The sequence below is a fragment of the Rana temporaria genome, chromosome 1 (genome assembly GCF_905171775.1).
Source record: "Rana temporaria chromosome 1, aRanTem1.1, whole genome shotgun sequence".
NCBI lineage: Eukaryota > Metazoa > Chordata > Amphibia > Anura > Ranidae > Rana > Rana temporaria.
Window position 1 is genome coordinate 446331758 of NC_053489.1, and position 14060 is coordinate 446345817.

The 14060-nt window shown below is 42.5% G+C and overlaps 1 protein-coding gene across 3 annotated transcripts in view; it reads left to right on the forward strand.

The window, feature by feature from the left end:
• Positions 1-14060, forward strand: part of LOC120916219 (rho guanine nucleotide exchange factor 18-like) — a 144711-nt gene that overhangs the window by 32887 nt on the left and 97764 nt on the right. For all 3 annotated transcript variants that reach the window (XM_040327082.1, XM_040327088.1, XM_040327097.1), the window contains exon 2: positions 4380-4777. In XM_040327082.1, the coding sequence (XP_040183016.1) occupies positions 4380-4777 (398 nt within the window). The remainder of the gene's footprint in view (positions 1-4379; positions 4778-14060) is intronic.

The following is a 14060-nucleotide window of genomic DNA, read 5'->3' on the forward strand; positions in this document are numbered from 1 at the left end:
TGGCACAACTGCAAACCTACCAAGACATGGCCATCCACCTAAACTGACAGGCCGGGCAAGGAGAGCATTAATGAGAGAAGCAACCAATGATGACTCTAGAGGAGTTGCAGAGATCCACAGCTCAGGTAGGAGAATCTGACCACAGGAAAACTATTAGATGTGCACTCCACAAATCTGGCCTTTATGGAAGATTGGCAAGAAGAAAGCCATTGTTGAAAGAAAGCCATAAGAAGTCCTGTTTGCAGTTTGCGAGAAGCCATGTGGGGGACACAGCAAACATGTGGAAGAAGGTGCTCTGGTCAGATGAGACCAAAATTGAACTTTGTTGCCTAAAAGAAAAACGCTATGGGTGGCGAAAATTAACACTGCACATCACCCTGAACACACCATCCCCACTGTGAAATATGATGGTGCTGCATCATGTTGTGGGGATTCTTTTCTTCAGCAGGGACAGGGAAACTGGTCAGAGTTAATGGGAAGATCGATGGAGTCAAATACTGGGAAATCTTAGCAGAAAACATGTTAGTCTGAAAAAGACTTGAGACTTGGGCTGAGGTTCACCTTTCAGCAGGACAATGACCCTGCAATGGCATGGTTCAAATTGAAGTATATTTATGTGTTAGAATGGCCCAGTCAAAGTCCAGACCTAAATGCAATTGAGAATCTGTGGCAAGACTTGAAAATTGCTGTTCACAGACACTGACCATCCAATCTGACAGAGCTTGAGCTACTTTGCAAAGAAGAATGGGAAAAAAATTCACTCTCCAGATGTGCAAATCTGGTAGAGACATGCCCAGCTGTAATTGCAGCAAAAGGTGGTTTTTACAAAGTATTGACTCAGGACTCTGCTTGCGTCAGTGCCTGACGGACTCTGCTTGCTCAGTGGGGGATCACTCTGCTGAATGCCACTGAGCAGGCAGATGACAGGTCTGTCACCACTCACTAAGCAGAGCGGAGACGGACACAGTCCTGCTCTCCTCTATGAAGAAATCAGGTGTGTGGTTTTTTTTACCCCATCATATACAATCCGCCAAACTAATGGAAAATAAGAACACCATCCGTCTGAATTTGGCAGAAAGGATCAGATCGGATAGTGTCGGTTGTCAGCGGACATGTCACCGCTGGCATCCCCCGCTCCATAGGGGTAAATGGAGCATCCGATCAGGTCCCCTTGAAAAACTGATAGGCAGACCTGATAGGACAGCCCATGTGAAAGGGACTTAAGTAGTATCCTGAGACCCAAACTATTTCAGTACCAGCAAGACAATTAAATAACCGAACAACATGTACTCAGAATGCACCCTTAACCTATATTTTTGGATACTTAATCATTTTATAATATTAGCAATGGGCCAACTACTGTTCCCAGCCAGGAAACTTCTAGCAAAAAATGATTATCACTTTTACCCCCTACTGTTGAAACTCAGATTAAAGAAGTAAACACCTGCCTTAGGCCTCATTCACAAGAGGCAGGTCTGTTTCAGCGGAGTCCGCCAGCTCAGCAGGGGATCGCTCCGTTGATCTCCGCTGAACCGGTGGATGATAGGTCCATCTTTGCTCACTGAACAGGGAGGGACCTGTCAGAGCGCCGCTGATTCCTATGGAGAGATCGGATGAAAACGGACAGATTGTCCGTTTTCATCAGATCTCATCCAATCCGATTCACCAAGACGGATGGCGAACGTATCGCCATACGTTTGATTTTAGCGGATCGGATGGCAGATGGGTGTCTGTTGACATCCGCCTCCCCATAAGAGTCAATGGATGGCCCGCTCGGATCTGCCTGAAAAATGCACAGGTAAATCCGAGGGGACATGCCGTGTGAAAGGGGCCTACAGACTGAAAAAGTTACCTTACCAATAGTGTAGTTGCCACAATAAGTTTGAAAAACTGTGATAAGAGTGGTTGAATACACCCAAAAGGGCACCAATAGCTATGATTCGAGATAGGCCGCTATGATAATATCCTACTTATAGACTTGATACGTTGATGCATCTGGGAGATAACTGATGTAATGGAAATAAAAATGGTACTTGGCAAAACAGTACAATCTCCTATCTAGCATGTTGAAACTTGGAGTCTTATCCTCTTGTTATATAAATATATTGATTGTGATCTAACACACTTAAGCAGGCCAAAGGGTTGGGATACCAATGCTATGTTGAAAAGATTATACCCACAATTGCAATTGTTAGTGGATGCAAAGTAATTGTGTTTGTCCCCTTCACCCTCAACCTATTGATTTTTATTCCCCCGTCTTTTTTTTCTCTCTCTCCCTCCTACCTTGCTCAATCTTCTCTCGTTGATCATTTTCCCCATTCATGAATATTTGCATCTGTACCATGTAATTCCTTTTTGTTTTATACCCGTATGTTTGTATTAGTTTGCATGTCTGTATTGAAAAGTTAAAAAGCATTCAATAAAAATGATCTGATTAAAAAAAAGGAGTATCATGAGAACACAAACAGCTAGATTCACGTGCAGCCGCCTATCTTTGGGTCGGCCTAGCGCATCCCATTTGCACTACGCCGACGTAACATAGTGAGGCAAGTACTGTATTCACAAAGCACTTGCCTCCTAAGTTACGTCGGCGTAGCGCAAATGGCCCGGCGTAACCCCGCCTAATTCAAAATAGGCAGGTAGGGGGCGTGTTGTATGGTAATGAATTCACGATTCATTACCATACATGTAAATGAAGCGCCGATCGTACGGCGAATCCGCGCCCAGTATTACATCGCAAATACTCCTTGCTTTCGACGTGAACGTAACCTATGCCCGGCCCCATTCTGAATCGGCTTACGCAAACGACGTAAACTACGTGAAATTCGACAGATGTCCGACGTCCATACTTAACATTGGCTGCGCCATCTTTTTGGTTGTTTATCTTTACGCCTGAAAATGCCTTACGTAAACGGCGTATTTTACATGCGACAGCCGTGCGTACGTTCGTGAATAGGCGTATCTTGATCATTTGCATATTCTCGGCATAAATCGACGTACACGCCCCTAGCGGCCAGCGTAAATATGCAGCTAATATACGACGGCGTAGGAGACTTACGCCGGTCGTATCTTAGCAACAGAGAAGCTTATCTGAATTTGAGCATACTGCTTACAGATACGACGGCGCGGATTCGAACTTACGACGGCGTATCTACTGATACGTCGTCGTAAGTCTTTATGAATCTAGCCCAAAGTTCTTAGACTGGGTTGCATTGACATTGGCTTGCAAGAAACATCTATCATTTGTAACAGAAGCAGACATATTTCCCGTGTAGACTGCAGGATTGCTAACCTCCAGATGATAGTTTTTTACTGACGAAACATTTTTTACTGACTAAACAGCCTTGGAATTAATAACAACAATTGTTTTTATCTTTCCAGTATGTGCTTGTTGTTTAAAGCTTACAAAAAGAGCTGGTTCACACTAGGAATCACAAAGAAACATGCTTGAATTTCTGTGTGATTTGAGAACAATGTGTTTTCGCCCATTTATTTGAATAAGCTGGAATTGCCCTACAGCGCACCAAAAGTAGTAAAAGCAATACTTTAAAAAACACGCTGCAAATGGATTGCCTGGTACTGCTGTACCAGGCAATCCAGTACAGGCAAGCACACTGCGCTTCTGTGCTTGGGGTATGATTAGCATTGCATTGACACCCATTGCAGGTTGCAAAAGCAGTGCATTTTGAACTAGGCCCAAAATGTTATGGTCACGGCTACCAAGATGTTCTTGTTCTTGTTCATTGTTTGAGAGTAGGAGGTCCGGCAGAGCATCATTTCTGGTTGGGGCTTCTATAAACAGTACCATAAAATTGTCTTGAAATAGGTTTTTATAAGTCTGCCCTTTCACTGTTCGAACAGTACTGTTACTCCTGTCAATATCATGGTGGTTAAAATCTTCCATTATTACCATTATTTCAGCCCTTGCAGCCTTTTCTATACTCTGTGAAAGCAGCTGAGTCTCCACCTCCTCATTAACACTGGGGTGGGGGGGGGGGGCTGTAAAAAACTCCAATATTAACTTTAAACCATGTACACCCAGATGCACCTCCACCCATAATGCCTCATCACCATCACACTCCCCATCACAAGGTCCTCTTTCATACTCACTTTTATTATGAGACGAAAACAGGAAATATAGTCATTCAGCCAAATGAAAACAGAACTAAGTCAAGGAACTTTTTTTATTACTGGAAAGCAGATGATCCATGTATTCTGAGTATGTATTCTTTTTCACTTTGTCTTATCTGTTCTAATTTGAACTTCAGTGGCGCATTGTAAAGATGTCTTAAAAACATATCTTATTGACGCATTTTTTCTTAATTATTGTGACTTGTGCATCTGTGAATCTGAGTTTATGTTTTTTTTTATCTTTTTAGGATGACGAGTCAATTGACCTGGATAATTGCTGTAGTGATACAATGAGTAGTAGTGAAGATCTTCCTTCATTGGACTCATCTCTTCAAGGAACTGAGTACTACAAAGATCTGGAAATGATGGAAGATACGAACACTGACCGGAAAACCCAGGCCTTCCGTGTTTCTGGTGGACCCAACATTAGCTTTGATAATGGAGAGGTTGTAATTACTTGTACCAAGCCAATCCTCTGCCCTATGTCTTTTGAAGCTGGAAGTCCATCAGAATCTCAAATATATAAGGAAAATAGATGCCAGGAAGATGTAACCATGGAAAGTATTCCTATCTTAGTTAGGTCATTGTCAACTTCTAGGAGACACAGCTGGGATGATGCAATATCACCAACAGATACTGTACGCAGGTAAGATGGTTAACAATTTGATTAATCAATATGTAGCAGTAAACATTAATGCTTCAGGTATTTAATGTTTATTTATCATTGATTGATTTAAAACAACAAAAAATGTTGTTAAATGTAATTTTTATACACTTGAACACTGCTACATTCTGATAAATACATACAAGGGTTGGACAAAATTATGGAAACACTACATGATTTGTAGGTGTGAAAGTGATGACTTGTTTCATGTTGAGCCCTTGTTCACACTGAACACAGCTTTGAAATCGTGCAAGTTCATCTGAACTCACGCAATTTCAGTGCGACTTCGGGGGCGTCTTGAAAGACATCTGTGCGGGTTCATGCACTGATGTCAATTGAAATCACCCCTGAATTTACCAAAAGTAGTGCAGGAACTACTTTTGGAAGTCGGTGCGGCGCCACACCGATTAGGACTCTCCAATTCCGGCATTATGAGTCACCACTGATGATTATGTATTTACTAATCTTAAAACATATTAGTTCATTATATTGTTTCCTTTAAAACTGATTTATGGAGCTAATTTTCATGTTACATGGTGTAATGCACAAACAGTGTTGGGAAGCATTTTGGTACCAGTTGCCCTGCACCATAAATCCTGTTGCCAGGATAAGAAAATTGGAACAAATGCTCCCTGTAAAATAATAAAATAAACTCATACCTGTCTGACAGGTTGCTCTTTGTCAGACCTATGGGTACTGCTGATATCCGACACTTCTGGATGTGTCAAACAGCATGTCACATGCTGTGTGCTATGGTTTCACCTGACAGCTGCTTTGTCACTACTACAGGAATTTTATACAGATAATACAGATAAAGTATTACATTTTTTCATTTGGTCATTTATTTATTTATTTATTTTATCTTAAGACAAATTTTATTAACCACTTAAGACCCGGACCATTATGCAGGTTAAAGACCCAAGGTGTTTTTACAATTTGGCACTGCGCTGCTTTAACTGGTAATTGCGCGGTCATGCAATGTTGTACCCAAACAAAATTTGTGTCCTTTTCTTCCCACAAATAGAGCTTTCTTTTGATTGTATTTGATTGCCTCTGCAATTTTTATTTTTTGCGATATAAATGGAAAAATTTTGAAAAAAAATGATATTTTGTAAATCTTGTTATAAGAAAAATCGAATAAACTCAATTTTAGTCATACATTTGGGCAGTACAACACCCCCCTCCCCCCAAATGACCCCATTTTGGAAAGTAGACACCCCAAGGAAATTGCTGAGAGGCATGTTGTGCCCATTGAATATACTTTTTTTGTACCAAGTGATTGAATAATGACAACAAAAAATTACAAAAAAATGTCACTAAATGATATATTACTCACACATGCCATGGTTATATGTGGAATTGCACATCAAAATACATTTTGCTGCTTCTCCTGAGTACGGGGATACCACATGTGTGGGACTTTTTGGGAGCCTAGCCGCGTATAGGGCCCCAAAAACCAAGCACCGCCTTTAGGATTTCTAAGGGCGCAAATTTTTGTTTTCACTCCTCATTACCTACCACAGTTTCAAAGGCCATAAAATGCCAAAATAGCACAAAGCCCCCCCAAATTACCCCATTTTGGAAAGTAGACACCCCAAGCTATTTGCTGAGAGGCATGTTGAGTCCATGGAATATTTTATATTTTGCCACAAGTTGCAAGAAAAATTACAAACTTTTTTTCTTTTGCGAGGGTATGCCACATGTGTGGGACTTTTTGGGAGCCTAGCCGCGTACGGGACCCCGAACACCGAGCACCCCCTTCAAGATTTCTAAGGGCATACATTTTTGATTTCACTCCTCACTACCTATCACTACCTATCACAGTTTTGAAGGCCATAAAATGACAAGATGGCACACAACCTGCCCAAATGACCCCATTTTGGAAAGTAGACACCCCAAGCTATTTGCTGAGATGCATGTTGAGCCCATTGAATAGTTCATTTTTGTGCCCCAAGTGATTTAATAATAACAAAAAAAAACATGTACAAAAAGTTGTCACTAAATGATATATTGCTCACACATGCCATGGTTATATGTGGAATTGCACCCCAAAATACATTTTGCTGCTTCTCCTTAGTACGGGGATACCACATGTGTGGGACTTTTTGGGAGCCTAGCCACTTATGGGGCCCCAAAAACCAATCACCGCCTTCAGGATTTCTAAGGGCGCAAATTTTTGATTTCACTCCTCACTACCTATTACCGTTTCGAAGGCCATAAAATCCCAAAATAGCACAAAACCCCCCCAAATGACCCCATTTTGGAAAGTAGACACACCAAGCTATTTGCTGAGAGGCATGGCGAGTATTTTACAGCTCTCATTTGTTTTTGAAAATGAAGAAAGAAAAGAAAAATGTATTTTTTTTTCTTTTTTCAATTTTCAAAACTTTGTGACAAAAAGCGACATCTGCAAAATACTCACCATACCTTTCAGCAATTAGCTTGGAGTGTCTACTTTCCAAAATGGGATCATTTGGGGGGGTTTTGTGCCATCTGGGCATTCCATGGCATCCGAAATTGTGATAGGCAGTGAGGAGTGAAATCAAAAATGTACACCCTGAAGCCTGAAGGCGGTGCTTGGATTTTGGGGTCCCGTACGTGGCTAGGCTCCCAAAAAGTCTCACACATGTGGTATCCCCGTACTCAGGAGAAGCAACAGAATATATTTTGGGGTGTAATTTCACATATGCCCATGGCATGTTTGAGCAATTAATCATTTAGTGACAACTTTGCGCAAAAAAAAAAAAAATTTCCCGCAACTTGTATCAAAATATAAAATATTCCATGGACTCGACATGCCTCTCAGCAAATAGCTTGGGGTGTCTACTTTCCAAAATGGGGTCATTTGGAGGGGTTTTGAACTGTCCTGTCATTTTATGCACAACATTTAGAAGCTTATGTCACACATCACCCACTCTTCTAACCACTTGAAGACAAAGCCCTTTCTGACACTTTTTGTTTACATGAAATCATATTTTTTTTTTTTTGCAAGAAAATTAAGTTGAACCCCCAAACATTATATATTTTTTGCGCAGCGATTTTTCAAACGCATTTTTTGGGGAAAAAATACACTTTTTTCATTTTAATGCACTCAAACACACTATATTGCCCAAATGTTTGATGAAATAAAAAAGATGATCTTAGGTCGAGTACATGGATACCAAACATGACATGCTTTAAAATCGCGCACAAACGTGCAGTGACGACAAACATACATTTTTAAAAACCTTTAAAAGCCTTTACAGGTTACCACATTAGATTTACTGAGGAGGTCTACTGCTAAAATTACTGCCCTCGATCTGACCTTCGCGGTGATACCTCATATGTATGGTGCAATTGCTGTTTACATATGACGCTAGACCTAGGCTTGCGTTCGCCTTTGCGCAAGAGAAGGGGTGACAGGGGTGCTTTTTTTTTTTTTTTTTCTTATTTATTTTGCTTTTTTATTTTATTTTTTAACTGTTCCTTCCATTTCTTCTTTTTTTTACAATTTTTATTGTTGTCTCAGGGAATGTAAATATCCCCTATCATAGCAATAGTTAGTGACAGGTACTCTTTTTTTGAGACCCTAGATCTTTCCTCTGCCCTCAAAGCATCTAACCACACCAAGATTGGTGTGATAAAATGCTTTCCCAATTTCCCAATGGCGCTGTTTATATCCGGTGGGACATTCCCTCCCACTGCTTGTAAAAGCAGTCTAGAGGCTAATTAGCCACTAGGATTGCTTTTACATGAAAGCTGACCGCTGGCTGAAAAGAATGATACCAAGATGATACCTAAACCCACAGGCATCATTCTGGTATAACCATTCAAAGTCCAGCAACATACCAGTACGTTGATGGTCGTTGTTGGACATGTATTGTAATCTTTTTATTAATGCAGCCTGTTGGCTGAACGAAAAAAAGAGATTGATCGGTGGGTATGCCCACCATTAGAATACCTCCCTTCATCCACCCACTTTTAATGATGGGCATCCTCCCGCAAAAAAAGTTATGCCACGTACACACGGTCAAACTTTTCCATGGGCAAGCCTCCATCGGAATTTTGACCTTATGCACACAGCATAAAAAGTTATGCTGCATACACATGGTCGGACTTTTCCACGGGCAAGCCTCCGTCGGAATTTTGACCGTATGTACGCGGCATTAGGAGCAAAATCGCTCCTTCGCCCCTGCTGCCCCCATGCTCCGGCATATATGCTCTTTGTTTTTAACTGTGGTGGTGAAATCACCTGCTACAGCGTTGGAGTCACGGCTTTATGTATCGTGGGAGAAAACGTTGTTGCTGTCAAGATAAATAAATCCGCGCTGCAACTGAATGGCGTACCTGTTAAGCAAATGATGGTTAACATTAAAACAAAGTAACATTACAGTATAACAGTAAGACCTTACCATACCATACCTGCAAAGCAAATACCAAAAAAAAATAGTAAAAAATAAAACATTTTTTTACGCAACCTGTGCCTAAAATATATATATGCCGAAGCATGGGGGCATCATCCTGCAAAAAAGTTATGCCGCGTACACACGGTCTGACTTTTCCACGGGCAAGCCTCCTTCGGAATTTCGACAGTATGTACACGGCATAAAAAGTTATGCTGCATACACACGGTCTGACTTTTCCACGGGCAAGCCTCCGTCGGAATTTCGACCGTATGTACGCGGCATTAGGAGCAAAATCGCTCCTCTGCCCCCATGCTTTGGCATATATGCTCTTTTTTTTAACTGTGGTAGTGAAATCACCTCCTACAGCTTTGGAGTCATGGCTTTATGTATCTTGGAAGCAAATGCTGTTGCTGTCAAGATAAATAAATCTGCGCTGCAACTGAATGGCGTACCTGCTAAGCAAATGATGATTAACATTAAAACAAAGTAACATTACAGTATAACAGTAAGATCATACCACACCTGCAAAGTAAATACCAAAAAAAAAACAGTAAAAAATAAAACATTTTTTAACGCAACCTGTGCCTAAAATATATATATGCCAAATCATGGGGACATCCTCCCGCAAAAAAGTTATGCCGCGTACACACGGTCCGACTTTTTTCACGGGCAAGCCTCCGTCGTAATTTTGACCGTTTGTACGCAGTATAAAAAGTTATGCCGCGTACACACGGTCAGACTTTTCCACGGCAAGCCTCCGTCGGAATTTCGACCGTATGTACGCAGCATTAGGAGCAAAATCGCTCCTCTGCCCCTGCTGCCCCCATGCTTCGGCATATATGCTCTTTTTTTAACTGTAATTGTAACTGAAATCACCTCCTACAGCACTGGAGTCACGGCTTTATGTATCGTGGGAGCAAACGCTGTTGCTGTCAAGATAAATAAATCCACGCAACACCTGAATGGCGTACCTGAAAACAGTAAAATATAAAAAAATTACATACCTGAAAAGCAAGAATGATAAAACATAACAACAATAAAACATTGCAGAATAGAATACAGTAAAAAAAAAAAAAGCAGAACAATAGAGAGAGAATAGAGAGGGAGAGAACAATAAAACAACAGCTATTTTTTGTTTTTTTTATTTTATATATTTTTTTGTGTTTTTCTTTTTACTTTTTTTTAACACTTTTTTTTGTAACTGTTCAACTTTTCGGTTCCAGGTTTTGGTCTCTCAAAATGCGATGGCATCTTGGGAGACCCTGTGTAAGTGTGTCCTAGCCTGTGAAATGCTGTACCCTGCGCTAAAACTTCACTAGTGTGTGGAAGCATTCAAAACATTTCCCAATGCAAAGACCAGGATTGTCAGGACAGCAGGGACAATAATAACGGGTGTCACGCCTATACCCGCGCTTGCTACAGACACGACATCTTCTTTGGGGGGCTCGTTGGGTAGGGGTACTCTCGAGGACATACGGAAAATGCCTCTCATGCAGTTGACTTACTGCATTTGGTTGGGAATGGTGAGGTGCAGAACCGCCTGGATACAGAAAGGGCTGTGACGATCTCAACCTGGAATGTAAGGAAGGATCCAGTCTGTCCTGAAGCTCTGTATAGCACATGAGAGTTCAGCAAAGCCAATTGAAATAAGTATAGAGAAACAAAAACATTCTTATTATCCCTCCACTTCACAGCAAGCAAATAATTACACATTGAGCAGGCTCCCTCCCCCAGCCTAAGACAGGATTCTACAAGTCACTGGGAAAAGCCGATTAGGTCACACGGTGCCACATGCTCCAATCTGATGATCAAACAAGTGAATTAAAAGTGGCACGCTCATATAATAATTGTCCACATATAAGTGGTACCCCTTTCCGAATAAGGGTGACACCAAGTCCCACACAATCTTGCTAGCGCTCCTTATGTAATCTGGGCAGTTCTCTGGCTCTACCTGACTATCTTTTCCCTCATAAACCATAAAGCTCCATGTATAGCCTGTTGCCCTGTCACAGAGCTTATAGAGCTTGACCCAGTATCTGGCACACTTGCTGGGAAGGTACTGTTTGAAAGTCAAGTGGCCATAAAATTTAATCAGGGACTCATCAACGCAGACAACTTGATGGGGAGTATACAAGGCTGCAAAACGTTTGTTGAATTGGTTTATGAGGGGCCGAATTTTGTAGAGCCGATCGTATTCAGGGTCTCCACGTGGCCGACAAAGTTCATTGTTGTTGAAGTGCGTGAACCGCAAGATCCCCTTGTATCGTTTCCTGGCCATGGAAGCAGAGAACACAGGCACATGGTCATGTGGACGTGTGGACCAATACGTCCGCAACTTCCAGAATTTATGTATGCCCATGTTGAGGCAAAGGACCAAAAATATCTTAAATTCGGAAACCGTAAGTGGTTTCCATTCTCTGGCAAGGGCGGACTGGGGACAAATGGCAATGAAATGACCAGCATACAAATTAGTCTGGTCCACAATAGATCTATATAGATCTTCCGTGAAAAACAGCGAATTAAAATCAAGTGACGTAAAATCAGCTGTTTCCACCTGAATACCGGGTTGGCCAGTGAATGGGGGAAGTACGGATGCTGCAGAAGTGGTGGGGACCCAATCAGGATTGGCGAATGCAGCAGGAAGGGCACTATGGGCACGACGGGCCTGTCTTTGTCTTTTTCTTGGTGGCAGCGGGACACTACTTGTACTTGCCACCTCGCCAGCTTGAACTGCACTTATGGGACTCGCCACATCACCACGTGATACTACAGTGCTGGATGAACGACCAGGGTGTACTAGGCCGCTGGTGCCTCCCAGTTCACTAGAAGGAATAGCGGCGCTAGTACTGGCTCTCTGCTCCATACGAGGGACCTGCGGTTCTTGCACCTCAACAACAGCAGAATGGGGTCGGGTACGCCTGCCCTTAGCAGGGACTTCTTCTTCGTCGTCAGAGCTATCTGACATGGAGCCTCTGTCTTCTACGGGATTGTATTCTGAGACAGAATCTGACAGATGCGTGACCTCCTCTTGACTATCTGTCAGGCTCAGAAACTCGTAGGCCTCTTTACTAGTGTTCATTCGCTATGCCATTTTGGGCTCTAAATTTAGTGGTACACTAGTGAGGATTCACAGGTAAAAAAGCACCTGACCTGTCAGCAAATGTAGAAAACGCCACCAAAAAAAACTGTTAGCGTTCGCAGGGATCAGGCCTGTCTCTGCGAATGCTGCAGTTATGTGTGTTGTGTTTTATAAGTAACAGTGATCGATCGATACTGCACTTGGGTGGGCTTGGCTGGGCAGAGGGGCAAAACGCAGGTGCTAGCGGGTATCTGGGCTGATCCCGCTAACAATGCGTTTTTGGGAACCCTAAACTGCTGGGTACGCTAGTATAGATCTGATCAGATCAGATATTGATCTGTTCAGATACTATACCACTAAGGGAGGTGTATGCTTTGCGTGTCGGTGTTAGCATTACTGGCACTAACCTGACGCTGCCTGGGGCGACGCAGACCCTGAGTGACAATAAAACCTAATTGATATCAGGGGGTTAAACCTTTATTGGGTTATATACGGCGCCCTGATGCTTTAAACAGCAAAGTAACTAACCAGCGTCACCCGTAACACTTATACGGTGATCACTGGTGAAAGGGTTAACTAGGGGCAATCAGGGGGTTAAAACCTTTGTTAGGTAATATATGGGGGTACCTGACGCTATATAAAAACCTGACAGGGAACCTAAATAACTAAATAACTAACTGGCTAACCAGCGTCACCAGTGACACCTATACAGTGATCACTGGTGAAAGGGTTAACTCTAGGGGCAATCAGGGGGTTAAAACCTTTATTAGAAAATTTATGGGGGTACCAGACGCTATAAAAACCTGGCGGCGAACCTAAAAAAATAACTGGCTATCTAGCGGCACCAGCGACACTAATACATCGATCAGAAAAACGATTGCTTAGTGACACTGGCGATAGGGGATGAACGGGTTACCTGGGGGGCGATCAAGGGGTTAAACCTTAATTAGGGAGGGTAGGGGGCTACCCTGGACCTAAAGGGGCCTAACACTAATGTCCTTAACACTTTTTACAGTCACAAATGACACTAAATGCAGTGATCAGTAAATAAATGATCACTGCAATCAGTGACACTGTGACTGGGGGTACTGGGGGTGATCTGGGGGTGACTGGGGGGTGAAAGTGTGCCTATGTGTACTGTGTCAGTGTGCTGTTGGTGCAACTTGCATGTGATGTCTTCTCTCCTCGAGCTCCGGTCAAAAAGACCGCCTTGAGGAGCGTGACATCACTTTCCCCTGCCTGTGTTTACATTACACAGGCAGGGGAAGCAGGTGATTCGCTGGGAGTGATCGCGAGGGGGTGGCCAGAAACCAATGGCCGCCCCATCATCCCAGATTGCTCCCACAGCTAAACGGACTGCCGCCAGTACCGGGGGGGTCCGATCGGACCCCCCACCCGCAGAAAGGCAGACAAGTACAGGTACGTGGATGTGCCTGTACGTACCATTCTGCCGACGTATATGTACTGGTGGCGGTCCTTAAGTGGTTAAACAAATATAATACATCCATTACACTCCAGAGCAATACAATTTGTTACACATTCACAATGCTTTGTCTACGTAGAATACCGAGAGTAGCAATCCAGCATATTTAGTAAAAATATCTACACAATAGAAACCGCAAGCATCACCAAGTGACATATGTGCAGAGGTCCAAAAGGGACCTACACATAGTTACTCATATAGAGTGGGTACGGAAAGTATTCAGACCCCCTTAAATTCACTCTTTGTTATATTGCAGCCATTTGCTAAAATCATTTAAGTTCATTTTTTTTCCTCATTAATGTACACACAGCACCCCAT